Source organism: Gorilla gorilla, chromosome 7 (assembly GCF_029281585.2).
Source record: "Gorilla gorilla gorilla isolate KB3781 chromosome 7, NHGRI_mGorGor1-v2.1_pri, whole genome shotgun sequence".
Classification (NCBI taxonomy): domain Eukaryota; kingdom Metazoa; phylum Chordata; class Mammalia; order Primates; family Hominidae; genus Gorilla; species Gorilla gorilla.
In genome coordinates, this window is record NC_073231.2 from 97,078,284 (window position 1) to 97,095,077 (window position 16,794).

Genomic DNA, 16,794 nt, shown 5'->3' on the forward strand with positions numbered 1-16,794 from the left:
CTTGATCCAGTCATGTACAAATTATGTCTTACTAGACATAACCATGTGTGCTTAAGACAAAAAAATAAAAGCGGAAGAATCTAATCAGAGAAATCATTCTCATCTCAGTTACATGTATATTGGGCTCTAGTGTAGTGGTTGCCTATAAAAGTTCTCTATGAATAAGAAACAGTGATTTAAGTTGTTCAGTTTTTCAATACCTTGATGCTCTTGCTATGGAAATGTCTTTGTCAAAGTTGAGTTGGTGTTTATATCAGAAAACTTTGAAGTCTTCATGGCATTTAGCAAAATTTGTAGTAATCGATTTACTTGGTGTTGGTGTCTGTCTCTACCATTGAATACTAAGCTCAAGGAATTCAAGAACCATTTTGGTTTTGTTCACCTTTATAGAGAGAGAGCTTCGGACAATACCTGATAAAATTTTATTTCTACAGGATGATAAATCAGATCTGGATTTGAATACCAGCTCCTCCTTTAATTAGTTTGTCAACATATTACATCTCTATGTATCATAAGAAAAATCTGGCAAAGGTGCTGCCAAGGAAGGCTAATGTTAAAATTTTTAAAAGCCCAGAATCTAGAACTAAACAGATAGCCCAAGAGAACATTAAAATAGTGGTTCAGCAGGAATTTGAAAGTTAAAACTAGCTGGACCTTAAATACAAAGAGAAAAGACAGCTCATCAGTGGGAAAAAGAGGATAGAAATGTATGTTGGTCCTCAAGATGGGAGTAAATATGTAATCTTGATCACATATGTAGCTATCTGTGAATTGTTCACATTATCATCTGGAATGGATTGTTATATTCAAGAGACATTTAATGAGTACAGCATGTCAGATTACTTGGAAACAGTTTTCAAAACATCCTGCTTTCCACTGGTGATGTTCTGAACACCTTGGACAAGTTGCCATGTTTAATTGTGCTCTGACAGATTCCCTCTCAAAACCATCTGATGTGCTGCTACTCTTATTTCATGTCTCTCTTTCAGAAACTACAACCTAATACAAGCAACAACAGCCAGAATTTATTTGGTACTGAGTGTGCGTCTGGTGCTCTGCTAAATATGTCACCTGGAATACCTCAATTAATGTCCAAAATAACCCCATGACACCAGTAAGAAATCCAAGGCAAGGAGAAACCAAGTAATTTTGCCAGTTTCAGAAAGCTGCCAAGTAGAGGATATGGGCAGGGAACTCATACATGTTATTCCTGATCCTTAACCAGAGAGTCTGGGCTATGTTTCCTATGCTTTTCCAGCCTAGTTATTCCCCATTTACTTCAGCTGAACTTAAGACATTTATGTTAAAGATCCTTCTTCTGTCCTTATTTATTTATCCACTGAAACTTATTTATTTTTTTCTAACTATGTGTCAGATTATTTGCCAGGGCTGGGAATACAGAACCCTGATCATTGAGAAACTCACATGTTCCCAGGAGAAGTGGGATAATAAGGATTGGAATCGGACAAGTTAGGTTTGATGTCCAGCCCTACCACTTGCCACCTGTGTCCTCTTACTTTCCTCTTCAAGGCTAAGCTTCCTCATTCTGTCAAATGGCAATAATAATAATACCCATCACACAGAACTGTGGTTAGGGATCACGAGGTAATGCATAAACAGTGCTTAGTACAGTGGGTGCTCAACAAAGGTAGCATATAGTAGGTGCTTAATAAGTATATTTTTAAAATGTGTGTGTGTTTTGTAAACCAAGGCTTTCAGACAAGAAAGAGACAATGATTGCATTCTTGTGATAAGCAGATGTGAAGCTGCACAGGATGCGGTGAGAAGAAGGCATCTCCAGTAAATGGGATAGTCCCTGGTTTAACCCTGGTGCCTACCACAGTGATTGTGTTTGGTGAATCCATAATAAATGTTAAGTTATTTTAAGAGGCATTTCTTAGAAATGTGCTTTGAAGGCTAGGGAGGCATTTAGAATAGATAAAGAACTAGTGGATAAGCATTTCAGGCTAGGCAGTTGCCTGTGCAGAGGTAATATTGTGCAAATATAATTTGCACAATGAGTACAGTGAAGTCACGGAAGGTGAGGTATGAGAGATGAAGTTGGAGAGAACAACAGTGTGAGGTTACAGTGACTCTTTTATGTGAAGTTTGAGCTTAATTTCAAAAGCTAGTGTATAAGTTGCTAGGGCTGTATAACAAAGTATCACAGACTGGGTGGCTTACACAACAGGAATTGATTTATTAACAATTCTGGAGGCTAGAAGTCTGAGAGCAAGGTGCCAGGAGAGGTTGGCTTCTCCTGCAGCCTCTCTTTTCGGCCTCTACATGGCTGGCTCTTTCCTGTGTCTTCACATGGTCTTCCTTTGGTACGTGTCTGTGTCCAAATTTCCTCTTCTTATAAGGATGTCAGTCATATTGGATTAGAGCTCACTTTACTTGACTTCATTTTAACCTAAGTAACACTTTAAAGACCCTATCTCCAAATACAGTGACATTCGGAGATACTGGGGTTTAAGACATATGGATTTTTGGGTGACACAGTTTAGCCCGTAACAGCTACTTAGAGTTGTTGAAGTAGTGGGGTATGATGACATTTTTGCTTGACAAAGAGAGGCTAGACCTGGTGATGTGGATTTAAAAATTATTTATATAAGTGAGACACTCGAAGCCCTGGGAATGAAGATTACCTAAGGAGATCTACCCAGTAGGGTGAGAAGACCAGAAGGACAGAACCTTGGAGGGCAATATTATTAAAAGGTGGCAAAAGCAGGAGTCAGCAAATGAGAATGAAAAGAAACATTCAGGGACAGAAGGGCAAAACAGGGAGAGTGGCACAAATTCTTCAGCTATAAAACACAGATGCACAATAAACAGGGCTTTCTTGCTTTTTCTTCCACTGAACTTAGCTTTTATTTGGGCCCCCATTCTACTGGAAAGTTTACCTAGTTAATTCAAGGCTTATGTGGTAATTTTAGGATTTCCTAAGTCATTTCAGATTTTATCTTGATCACTTAGAATTTCCTTCGCCTCCTTTCTGCCTGTATTATCTAATTCTTGGAGTTTTTAAGTAGTGTCATGGTATTAGGAGGTAGGAGCCATATGTTCTGCCAATGTCCTATTTCATGTGGGCATCCTCTGGTGTATGATCTTCCTATCTAGATCGAAGCTCCGTGGTGGTGTCTACTTCCCATTGGTCATGCTTCTTCTTCCATGTACCCTGTGTCTTCTTGTTCTGATGTTGAAGTCCCTTTTGTTTGCTGGTTCTCTTTCAACCACTTCTACACTATTCTCTGGGCATAAGAAAATTTTGGCTGCTCTCTTACTCTAATATGGGCTCAAGAATGAGCTGACTAAAGACACCAAGTTGACAGATCCAGGGCTGAGGAGAAGAAACAGCACTGAAAAATCAAAAGAGGAAGGTGGTGTCCTTTGTGTCATTAAGTGGCAGGGCTGGAAGCAGGTTGCATCAATAAGAAGCCTGATGGGGCCAGGCGTGGTGGCTCATGCCTGTAATCCCAGCATTCTGGGAGGCCGAGGCGGGCGGATCACCTGAGGTCAGGAATTTGAGACCAGCCTGACCAACATGGTGAAACCTCGTCTCTACTAAAAACACAAAAAAATTAGCCAGACATGGTGGTGGGCACCTGTAATCCCAGCTACTCGGGAGACTGAGGAGGCAGGAGAAGCACTTGAACCCAGCAGGCAGAGGTTGTAGTGAGCCGAGATCACGCCATTGCACTTGCACTGCAGCCTGGGCAACAAGAGTGAAACTATGTCTCAATAAATAAATAAATAAATAAATAAATAAATAAATAAATAAGCCTGGTAAGAATACGGAAGTGAAGCCAGCAAGTCTTGACTAATCTCCAAGCAATGTAGCTGTAAAAGGTAGGAGTGCTATAGAATATTCTTTGGAGGGTGAGGAAGGCTTGAAGAAAAATTTTGAAAATGGGAAGATATGTGCATGGTTGTAGGCTGTGGAAAGAGCTAGTAAGGAGGATGTAAAATTAGTCTGTCTTGTACACCAATTCAGGAAGAGTTTAATGCTGTGATTAGGTACTGCTACTTTAAAAAATTAGTAGAATTTTTAATAGAATTTGTTACTGCATGATGAACCTTATCTATTCCATCATGTTAAGGGAATGAGTAAGCCAAGAAGAGGAGATATGAAAGGTTTTAAACAACTGGAAGATGGGTAACGGTAGTGCTTTTCCACTTACAAAATGCTTTTCACATATTTTTTTCTTTCAACATCTTTACTGAGTTCTTACTATATGCAAGGTACTATGCTAAGCTCTCTGGATCCAAAGATGAATAAGATGCGGTTCATGCTATTGAGGAGATCACAGACTATTAAAATGTACCGTTAGAAGCATTGTCATAAAGCATTATATACCCATGCTATGGAGTCATAGACAGAACAAACAACGACTTTGGTGGAGGCTAAAAGGTAACTTTCCCAGGGGGTGACATTTAAGTAATAGAGTTTCTGGCCCTCATATTAACTTTGTGACTTGGTTTTCATTGTCTCTATTCACAGTTGAGGTAACTAAGACTAAGCAAAGTTAAGTAGTTTGTTCACAAATTTCAAATCTATCAAATAATAGAATTAGGACTTTAGCTTACCTGACACCTCCTGATACCACCTTCTATCTCTTTTTTCCTGCACTAGAACATGCACAATTTCATTTTGAATCATAAGAGAAAGTGCAAATAAATTTATTGATTGATGATGATACCATTACTCCCAATAGCTATCTTTGTATATTTGAAACACTGTCATGTGAAAGAGAGATGAGGCTTTCCTTCTGTTGACTTGCAGAGTAGAAAATAGAACCACTGACCATTCAGGTCAGATAGATAGAACTTTCTTACAGGATTGTACACACAGACACACACACACACAGACACACACACACACACACACAGGTTAACATCAGTCATCACTGAGGAAACAAGCTTGGAAGCAAGAGTAGGAAAATAAGGAGATTTGATATCTATATAATTTCACTTTAAAAATTAAAAGAGAATACATTTTTATGAATTAGATATGTCAGGGCATTATAAAAACAGCAACATAATGGCATAAGAATATAGCATGGATTAAAAACATAATGGTTAAAAGAGAAACCTATTAGCTAGGATCTACACCCTTTGAATGTCCTAGCTAATGGCAGAAAATGTTCAAATATTGAAGGAAGACAATTTCAGATTGAAAAAGCACATTGAGTTCCAAGCAGAACAAACAAGAACAAATCCATACATAGACACATTTTGGTAAAACTATATACCACCCAAGTTGAACTATTAAGAGCTAAAGATGAAATGTTAAGAAAAGAGAGATCACCTACAAAGCAGCAGCAATGAACTGACATCAGATTTCTCAGTGACAGTAATAGATGCCAGAAAAAACAATGGCATACTATTTTCAAAGCACTAAGGGAAAATAACTCAAAATGTAGACTTATATGTGTAGATACATTGATAGGCAAAAGCCATGGGAGTGTCAGAAAATTATAACAAGAAGAAATTTTTAAAGGAAAATTGTTTTGCTTTATAAAAACCATTGATTCTAGCCTTATTAAAATCATTAAGCTAATAATATCTAGTAAGTATATGATAGTAAAAAAGTATATCACAATGGAATTAGAATAAGTGTCTACAGCTTGTTAATCATGCTAAATAAATTTAAGGATGCTTAAAATATTTAAAGATTGATAAAGAAAATTGAGATTTGAATATATATTACTAGATGTTAGCAGTTAAAAAAATTTAAATGCCGTTCATAAGTTCCTTGTTTCCAGAGTTGAAACAGAGTGAAAACATGCACAGAATACTTGGGGATGATAATCAGATTAACCACACTGGTAAACAATTGCTTTTATATATCTCTAGATTTTTATGTTAAGTAGACAGCAATTATACAAATTTTTTTTTTTTTTTGCCTGGAAGCCTCTCTTTCTGTTAAAATTTTTTTAATTTGTTAATTATCTCTTCAGAAACTAAACTTAGAGATTGCTGACCTTTAGAGCAAATACTTTATCAGGAAGGGAGAACATATTTGATAATGCCAACGTCTAGTTGCCCCTGTTGTGCTTTACACAATGTTCTGCTTCTTATGGGGTTTACACTCAAAGGAGGGAGACACTGGATGATAAATGGGTCTTTGTTCTCAACATAAAACACAGAACAATCAAATATCAAGTTGTAATTGCTTCTATTCAGGTGAATGTAAAATTATGTCATGCTTGCTTTATGAAATAATGAGATGAGGATTGGAAAATAGTCAAAACAATTTTATTCAGTCTCAAATATCAGTCTTGATCATAATTCATCCAGATGCTTTTGTCTTTTTCTAAATGCTATAGTTCTGCCATCAAAGTTGAGTTAGTCCTTAGCAATTACAAAATGATCAATAATTTCAATGTAGTTGATATTTCAATATTAGCTACTAATGATATAAATCTTTGAAACAGCAACAAAAATTATCCTTTTTAGTTACTACTAACTTTGTCTGTATTTGAACAATGACTTAGACCTAACCTAAATAGCCTCATAAAATTCTTTCCAAACACTTGAGTGATCCTGTGCCCAAGATATGCATTTAATAGTTTTCATTTCTTATAGTTTCGTTAGTTGAACTTAACATTTCCCCAGATTCCTTTAAAGTTGAATAGTTTAGGGAGGGAATGGTTTGGAACATGAACTCTCAACCCTGTATTAAATGATGTAATGTAATTAAAACTACCCTCGAAAGAGATTAGACTGCGTAGGTCTCCCTATAAATGAGCGAAAACGTTCATCTACTTTATGAAAATAAATGAAAATTTGTAACTTTAATTCCTTTTTTATGACAAGCTGCCAGTAATGAAACATAAGATTACATTTAATAATTTTACTCATTACTTATAAAGTAAAATCTTACTTTGTAGTAAAAAGTTATTACTGTTAAGATACCACTGACATTCATTTATGAAACTGATCATTTCAACCAGTCAACTGTGAAAATGAATGTAGGTTTTAAAACATTTATGCCGTGGTTAGTCAATTTAATGTACATTAGGTACTAAGAGGATCAGAAAGCATCACATTTCTAATTCTAAACAGCCATGAAAGTCATAAGTATTTATTGTTTAGAAATATTAAAATGGATATATATTTCTTATTGTTTTATTCCAAAAATAACAAAACAATTAGAGTATAAATGAGCTCATACACTGTGTCTTGATTACTTTTACTCCTGTGAGAACTCCTCGAATACTCTTACCCTTTCGGAGAACTCTCCCTTTTGTTCTCAAACTGCTGGATACAGTCACAGTAGTATTCTGTATCTATAATTTTTTTTCTTCTAAATAATCTTACATTTTATTGAGCTTTAGTTTAGTTTTCTGAAGCTGTGCACCATCAAAATGTTGAAAATTCCTTGTGAAATTCAGAGGATATTGATTATGCAGGGGGTGCTGTGGGAGAGCAGGACCACTGTGTGGGGAAGGGAATGCTGCTTAGCTGGCTGGCTGGCTGGAACATGACGGGATTTTCTTTGTCGTTTCTGTTCTTATCACAGTCCAAATTGCCCTAAGGGTGGAATGACCATATAATGTATCATCTAAGCCAAGATGCTTTGAGAGTAAAAGTAGATTTTATTAATAGCTGTAAAAACAACAGGAAACCAGGACTGTCCTTGGCAAATCCCAATGTATGGTTACCCTTGCTAAATGGAGTAGTTAACTTCAGAGCAGTACTCATGTCACTTATCACTGTGGCATGGCAGTGATAAATTATATTTAGTCATTCCATAAATTTTTGAGGGCCTGCTTTAAGCAGGGAACTGAATGCTAAGTACAATGCGAATAAGTAGGGGACCTAGTCTGTCCCAAATGGTTTAAAATTTGAGTTTAAATGTTAAGAGGTAAAAGATATTAGCAATAAAATCTAGATGTTAAATGAGTGATAGAGACCAATTGCTTTAGGATTCAAAGTGGAAGATGAGATCACTGTAGGTTGTCTGGTTTGGGAAGTGCCTAGAAACACAGGACTTGTATATAGCCTTGAAATAGGTGGAATTCAGATACATGGAGAAGAAAGTAAAGAGAATGTTTTAGGAGAAGAGAATGGTAGGGAGGAGAATAAATCATGTTCATAGGGCAGTGAATCAGTTAGGTTGGTTTGTGGATAGGAGTGGCAGGAGGAGACATTATTAAAAAGTTGAGGTCACATGCCATGAACCTGTCAAAGGATTAGATTAAGTAAGGGGTTTGAACTTGATCTTGTTTGGAAATGAAACCCTACTGAACATGTGGGGGAAAACCGGTGAGATATATATGTGTGTGTGTGTGTGTTTTAGAAAGAGTCACTTGGCAATAGTGTGCTGGCTTAGTTGAAGTTTGAAGAGAAGAGAAGCTGAAGATAAGAGGCTAGTTAGAGTGGTTGCCTACTGTGGGTGTAAGGTGTGGTGGTGGAAAAGTAAGGAGAGTAAGTATCGTAAGGAAGGAAGGACAATATAAATTGTTGATTGATTGAGCATGGGAAACCTCTGAGGGGTGTGAAGGAGAAAGAGTCCAGAAGGGAGCTGGTTTGGGAGGCAAGACCCCAAGTTGTATCTTAGACATGTTGAGTTTCAAGTGATGCCTGGATAATTCAAGTGAATACGTTTAACCTTCAGTTGGAGACAGACTGGCATGGAAAAGAAATATACTTCTTCAGTATGTTATTTGAAAACATGTGCACTTTCCAACAACTGTTCATTCTTCTAAACCATTCTGTAGTTGCTATTAAGCTATAATAGAAATCCTCATTAATGAAAGAGCCTGGGAATCATACAATGACTAACACTAAGCTATAATTTAGTGAACTTAGATTCTAATCTTGTCTGTACCTTGAAATATGAGGCCTAAGGTAAGTCATCTACCTTACTATATCAGGACTAATTTCCTCATTTGGACAATGAAGGGATTAGACCAGTCTCTTCTAGCATGAAAATGCATTGATTCCATAAGCAGGGAGGGCTGCCATTGTTATGCTTTTCAAGTCTTGCTAATTTGGAACATGATAACAGTATTAGTTTTCCATTGAAGCTGTTAACAAATTCCCCAAAGCTTGGTGACTTGGCAGGAATTTTTTTTTTTTTTTTTTTTTTTTACAGTCAAGTAGATCAGAAATTCAACATGGGTCTCACTGGGCAAAAATCAAGATTTTGCAGGCTGGGTTTCCATCTGGAGGCTCCTGGGGAGAACCATTTTCTGGCCCTTGACAGCTTCTAGAGGCCCCCCATATCCATTGGCTCATGGTTCCTTTCTTCCATCTTCAAAGTCAGTATTGGCTGATCTAGGCCTTCTCATATCACCTCACTTGGACCTTCTCTTTTATCTCCCTTTTCCACTTTAACAACTCTTGTGATTACATGGTGCCCACCTAGATAGTCCAGGATAACTTCCTTATCTCAAGGTCCTTAATTTAACCCAACCTGCAATGTCCCTTTTGCTATGTGAGGTGACATGCATATTCATGAATTTCAGGAATTAGGATGTGGACATCTTTGGGGGGACATTATTTTGCCTACCGAGATACCTTTTCCTGAGAAAACAGGAAACCATCTTATGCTCTTTTTCTATTCCTTGTGCTTCATATAATATTGAAATCTTATCCAAACTTTTTACTGTGCCATATAAATATATATTGCAATAATTTTTAATTTCTCAAAGTTTAAAATATGGCAGTGATGGTTACCAATTATGTTGAATGATTTTTAAAAATTTCTCAATTCTACCATTCAACAAACATAAAACTTAGCAAAGAGTAATATTTGAATTTAAAGTGGAAAACTACTTTTTAAAAAACACATAGAGAATATAATCATGTGTTTGTTTGCTTTAGAAAATAATGCAAATATTAATGGTGAAAAAGTAAACTGTATTATAGCATTTTACTTTTTAAAGCTTTTTGCTAAAATGATATTTTTTCAAAATAAAAGCATATATAATCACAGACCAACTCCTTTTCCTATTCACTGACCTTGGCTTGACAGAAAGGATATTTCATTGAGTGTTTTGATCTCTATCTATAAACAATGACAAAAGCAGTATTTGTCTTTGACAAAATCATGAGGTTTTGTTAATTGAGGTTTGTGAAGAGAGGTCCTCTGTAACAGGGAGTGTCTTATTCCTTTGTAACATGCTCATTTCAAATGGACATATGTCGTACCAGTAGAAACAGTTGCAATAATGCCACAAATAGAAATACAGATTTAAAAGGGCAGCAAGTGGTAAGGTGGTACGAGAATTTTATGTTATGCAAACATTACTAGAGATGATGAATCTAGATGGAAAAGTGTAATACCAAGAAATTATGCTGAGTTGTTTTTCTAAGTTAAATTTCTAGAAAACAATTCATAGCCCTGAAAAATATTGTATAAGAAATAGAAATTATTAAGTTAGAGAATAATCACCTTCAAAGTTTCATGTTCACTATAAAACTAACAATGGGCATTTAATAGACTTCTAAAAATCTCACCAAAATATTCATTTTATTATAATTAACTAAACAATGTTTCCCCCAAGAAGGGGAAAGAGGGACACAGACACTTTGCATTCCTGCTTGCAAAAAGAGCCAACCTAAACTCTGCCCATGCAATGTCCTAATGACACAAGGGAAATGGCTAAAACCACAATGGAAATAGAAAATGCCTTTAATACTTTCTATTATAAACTTTTCACCTCATGAAGAAACTGGACAAAGCAAATCAGATGTCGAACTTGTTTCCTTAGTTTATATTTGTTTCTTTCTCTAACTTCCTCCTCTTCGTTCTTGGCTCTATTAATTGTTCAGGTTTCTTAAAGAGGAGCTGAGGAAAATGTATGTAGCATGTTTTATTTTCAATAGTTCTTTAATTCTAGCTGAGATATGTTACAGAAGTAGGCAGGATTAACTGGTTGGGTGAGACGGTTGTCTGGTATATGGAAAAGGAAAAGACCATATTTAGCCTGTCTTTTGCCATTTGTTCTCCAACCACAATTTCATCACTTAATCATTATAATCTAGTTAGAGAATCAATATTATATCTTATATAGTAGATTTAAAATATTATATGTGTCTGTCATTCAAAAATACTTATGAAATCTTTTTATTTCTGGACTAATGTATTGTTGATATCCCATGATTTAACATTTTATGGTCTATTTATAGTTTATACTGTATTGTTTCCCCAATACAATGTGCACATTCTTGAATTTATGCTCTCATAGTTCACCCTCCCCGAAATGTCCTTTTGGTTTCTCCCCAGGCAGACACATTCTAGTCAACCTTCAAAACCCAGCTCACCTTTTTCTTATATTGTGAAATCTTGCTTAATATGCAGCCTATGATGTCTCCTTTCTCTGCACTCATATAGAACCTATCCTTGGGCTGAGCTATATGTTTCTATTTGTGTGTGTGTGTATGATTATTGTCTTTCCAACTAGATGCTAAGATTCTTAGAGGCAGGGATTGTTTGCTGTATATCTTTGTAGCCTGACACTTTGCCTAATGTGCAGATTTTAGCTAACTTATAATTTGTCAGGACTCGTGGTTGCAAATTAAAGAAACCCAACTCATATACCAACTTAAGCAATGAAGAAAGTCCAGGGATGAATCTGGCTGAAGATTTTGTCATGTCTAAATTAGGTTTCCAAATTTATCATTAGGAATCTGTCCTTTATTTATTATCTCTGCATTCCTTTGTTTTGGCTTTGTTTTCCAGTGGCTGCTGCCTAAATTGTGTCTTTTGGGAGTAAAGGGAAAGCTTCCTTCTCCCAATAGATGCAGAGAATGTCCTGGGGCTGATGTTCGTTGGCTTCCTTGAACTGTCTTGCCTTATGTGCTTACCCCAGACTAATCACCATTGTCAGAGGGAAGCAATTGAGTCATTGCCTGGGCCCCAGTTACATGGTCATATATTGAGCCAGGGAGCGAGAAAAGTTGCTCTCTCACTCCCCCAGCATATGCACTGAGATTGGAGGAGTGGTAGTTGCCCAAAGGAAAAACAGGGCTTTTGTGCCAGCACAATGGGAAATGGATCCCAGACAGGAAAAACCAAGACATCCAGTGAGGAGTTCAGAACCTGTTTGCTGATTGATGAATTAATGTCTTTGTAGGAAAAAAGTCAGGTTTGTAGATATTCTGTACCATTTTTCACCTTCATCCAAAATATTTTACGGTTAGGATAGTGCTGTGTAACCTCTAAGTGCTTCACAGCCACTGTTGGAGGTCTGTGTGAAGGAGATGTGACTTATGACTTTGGCTCCCTGCTGATATATCACCAGGGTTAGAAGGCTGTTACTCTCTCAAGGGTGGATCAATAACTGTGCTTACCTGTCTGAACCTTTCAATAGGATCTCAGAGTTCTTTTGTGGAAGAGTGAACAGAACAGCAATCAAATCTCTCATTGTGGGCTGTGATGGTGTTGGCCAAATGGTTTCATGGTAAAACTAAGCAGCGTTATCAACCAATTAAATATTTCCCAGTTACCAGTTGTGGAAATCTTTTGGATTCTCTCACTGAGAGCTGTGTTGATTTCAGGAGATGATTATATAACATAGAAATGGTAAGCTTTTGAGGTTACCATTATTTCAAACATAAATGGTCAATATATGTACACTAAATTGGCTAACGGGGTTTTGACTGCTTATTTTGTACACTAAGAAGTGAGATTAGAAATATTTGAAGTACAAAAATTTAATTCATGTATTAGGCAACTTGCCTGAGACCCAGCCAGTGAAGATCTTAATGAATAGTACAGACAGTGAACAAAGAATTTTAGGAAGATTAATTTCCATGGCAACTGCATGCTGGGCAGGTAAAACCAAGATACGCATTAAGAAGTTCAGTACGTATTTGCTGATTGATCAATTTAATACCCCTGAAGGACAAAAGTCAGGTTCATGTAGATTCTGTATCATTTTTTCACCTTCATTTCAAACACTTTATGGTTAGACTACATAATGATATGTTTGAATAAAAGCACACATAATCTTTCATCATTTGGATTTTGTTTAGCATTTGAGTATGACTTTCTTAGCTAGTTTGTGTTTTTATGTGTGAGAAAAGAGCAAATCAAGCATAAATAGAATAGTGCGTCCTTTAGAAGTCAATGTTCTGAAACCTCTGAGAAAGCAAATATTTATTTTAATGAAAAATATTTATTGAACACTGCCTAAATTTTATTTTTAATCTTTACTTTTTAGGACTGGAAGGTAAGCAAGAATCTGAAGCTGGTGCCTCTCCAAGTATTAATTTGTTCTTACAAATGTTTTACTCAACGTGACCCTAACCTCTTTGGAATTGCTCAGGTGTAGAACAGGTGAGGTGCTCATTCACAGCCTCACTCCAATTGCCCTGTCAGCTCTGCATACACAGATTATGCCCTACTTAAGATACCATGCCTGTTCTCTTTGTCAACACATTAAATAAAGGAAGAAAAATAATTCCATTATAACATTCCCAATCTAAGCACTACAATCTGCCTTTAGCTTGCTTAGATTCTAGGTGTGCTTTTTTTGGCCTAAAAAAGTACAAAAAAAAATTGAAAAATAAAGATTTGTGTGGCAAGTGAGTTATTTTTTCCTGCTGTTTTATGAGCACCACTCCCCTTTTTCTAGGTGAGTATTAAGAGACTTTGACGGGGAAAAGTATTTATTTTATGAATGTTTTGCAATTGAAAAGGAATCACTATTTTGTGCTAGATAGTCGTATTACATTTGTGTGATTTCATTTGAGGCACTAATATCTACTGACCTTCACAGAAAAAATGAGTAGAAGCCTGGAAACTCAGGTGTGGTAACCCCTAATATCACTTTGTGACTGTTTTAAATTTTTTTTTCTTGTTTTAAAAAAACTTTTTACATGACAAACTGCCGAGGCAGTAGTTCAGAAATGAGAATTGTGCTCATTTTCTTTAAGGACAACAGAAAAGTAGAAAAATAAGTTACGAAAATATGTGGTGTGCTTTGCACAGACCAGTGGTTCTTGGAATTGTGTTCTATTCAGCACCACCCACATCAGTTGAGAACGTGTTAGAAACACAAATTATCTGGCTCCACTCCAGAAGCACTGAATTAGAAACTTCGGGAGTGTGGCCCAGAAATCGCTATTTTAACAAACCCTCCACGTGATCTCTTTGCATGCTCTAGTTTGAGAACCACAGGATAGACTTAGATAAAGCTGCTGCATGTTCAGAAAAGTGAGAAATGTCATTATAATTTCATATTTAAACCCCACCAGAAATCTATTTCTTCTTGTCACTACTTATGGTCCTTCTGGTGGAAAGCTGAGTGGAGTCTCTCATCTTCCAGGTAGTTATTATCAGGTTACCTTCCTAGCAAGGCCTTTTATGAGTTTAATTCAGGTTCTTTATGCATCAGAGTTGCCTCTGGCATAACTGAGAAATGAAATCAATGGAGCAGAGCAAAGAGATCCTCAAACCAGAGAGCAAAGTTCAGGCCCCACTGAGACAGAGATGGGGCCTCAACGTAACTTTCTAAAGGCTCCATTAACCAAGAATGCATTTTAAACAAAAATAAAAAACCAAGTACAAATGAGCTCATCAAAAATGCATTACAGGGGTAAAGTATGTATGCTTATTTTGAGGGAAAATTGCTCAGTAAATTGATTTTGATTAGGGAAATAATTTCTTATAACCTATGCTGTTGAAAAAGTGTTTTTGTTTTTTTTCTTTATTTCTTCTAAAAAAAAAAAAAAAAACTGGGATACATGTGCAGACCATGCAGGTTTGTTACATAGGTGTACAGGTGCCATGGTGGTTTGCCGCCCCTATTGATCCATCCTATAAGTCCCCTCCCCTCATCCCCTACCCCCCAGCAGGTTCTGGCGTGTAATGTTCCCCTTTCTGTGTCCATGTGTTCTCAACGTTCAACTCCCACTTATGAGTGAGAACGTGGTGTTTGGTTTTCTGTTCCCATGCTGGTTTGCTGAGGATGATGGCTTCTAGCTTCACACAAGTGCCTGCAAAGGACATGATCTCATTCATTTTTTATGGCTGCATAGTATTCCATGGTGTATATGTACCATATTTTCTTTATCCATTCTAACATTGATGGGCATTTTGGTTGGTTCCATGTCTTTGCTATTGTAAATAGTGCTGCAATAAACATACGTGTGCATGTGTCTTTATAGTAGAATGATTTATAATCCTTTGGGTATATACCCAGTAATGGGATTGCTGGGACAAATGGTATTTCTGGTTCTAGATCTTTGAGGAATAGCCACACTGTCTTCCAGAATGGTTGAACTAATTTACACTCCCAGCAACAGTGGAACGCTCACCAACAGTGTAAAAGCATTCCTATTTCTCCACAGCCTCACCAGCATCTATTGTTCCCTGACTTTTTAATAATCACCATTCTAAGTGGAGTGAGATTATCTCATTGTGGTTTTGATTTGCATTTCTCTGATGATCAGTGATGTTGAGCTTTTCTTCATATGTTTGTTGGCCACATAAATGTCTTCTTTTGAGAAGCATCTGTTCATATCCTTTGCCCACTTTTTGATGGGGTTGTTGGTCTTTTTCTTGTAAATTTGTTTAAGTTCCTTGTAAATTCTGGATATTAGACCTTTGTCAGATGGGTCGATTGCAAAATTTTGGTCCCATTCTGTTGGTTGCCTGTTCACTCTGATAATAATTTCTTTTGCTGTGCTTCTAGAAGCTCTTTAGTTTAATTAGATCCTGTTTGTCAATTTTGCCTTTTGTTGCAGTAGCTTATGTCATTTTGTCATGAAATCTTTGCCCATGCCTATGTCCTGAATAGTATTGCCTAGGTTTTCTTCTGGGGTTTTTATGGTTTTAAGTCTTACATTAAGTCTTTAATCCATCTTGAGTTAATTTTTGTATAAGGTGTAAGGAAGGGGTCCAGTTTCAGTGTTCTGCATATGGCTAGCCAGTTCTCCCAGCACCATTTACTGAATAGGAGATCTTGCCCCATTGCTTGTTTTTTTCAGGTTTGTCAAAGATCAGATGGTTGTAGATGTGTGGTATTATTTCTGAGTCCTCTGTTCTGCTCCATTGGTCTATCTGTCTGTTTTGGTACCAGTACAATGCTGTTTTGATTACTGTGGCCTTGTAGTATAGTTTGAAGTCAGGTAGCATGATGCCTGTAGCTTTGTTCTTTTTGCTTAGGATTGTCTTGGCTGTACAGGGTCTTCTGTGATTCCATATGAAATTTAAAATAGTTTTTTTTTATTTCTGTGAAGAATGTCAATGGTAGTTTGATGGGAATAGCATCAAATCTATAAATTACTTTGGGCAGTATGGCCATTTTCATGATATTGATTCTTCCTATTCATGAGGATGGAATGTTTTTCCATTTGTTTGTGTCCTCTCTTATTTCCTTGAGCAATGATTTGTAGTTCTCCTTGAAGAGGGCTTTCATGTCCCTTGTAAGTTGTATTCCAAGGTATTTTATTTTCTTTGTAGCAATTGTGAATGGGAGTTCACTCATGATTTGGTTCTCTGCTTGTCTATTATTGGTGTATAGGAATGCTTGTGATTTTTGCACATTGATTTTGTATCCTGAGACTGCTGAAGTTGCTTATCAGTTCAAGAAGTTGGGCTGAGATGATGGGGTTTTCTAAATATAAAATCATGTCTTCTGCAAACAGAAACAACTTGACTTCCTCTCTTCCTATTTGAATACCCTTTATTTTTTTCTCTTGCCTGATTGCCCTGGCCAGAACTTCCAATACTATGTTGAATAGGAGGGGTGAGAGAAGGCACCCTTGTCTTGTACCAGTTTTCAAAGGGAATGCTTCCAGCTCTTGCCCATTCAATATGATATTTGCTGTGGA

At 36.7% G+C, this 16,794-nt stretch overlaps 1 protein-coding gene across 5 annotated transcripts in view; it reads left to right on the top strand.

Annotated features, from left to right (window-relative positions):
* The window catches only part of LRRC69 (leucine rich repeat containing 69), a 117,055-nt gene extending 103,509 nt beyond the window's left edge, over positions 1-13,546 (top strand). For all 5 annotated transcript variants that reach the window (XM_055348695.2, XM_063709368.1, XM_019032930.3 and 2 more), the window contains one exon: positions 13,179-13,546. In XM_055348695.2, the coding sequence (XP_055204670.1) occupies positions 13,179-13,289 (111 nt within the window). In that variant the 3' untranslated portion in view covers positions 13,290-13,546. The remainder of the gene's footprint in view (positions 1-13,178) is intronic.
* Positions 13,547-16,794: the final 3,248 nt, after the last annotated feature.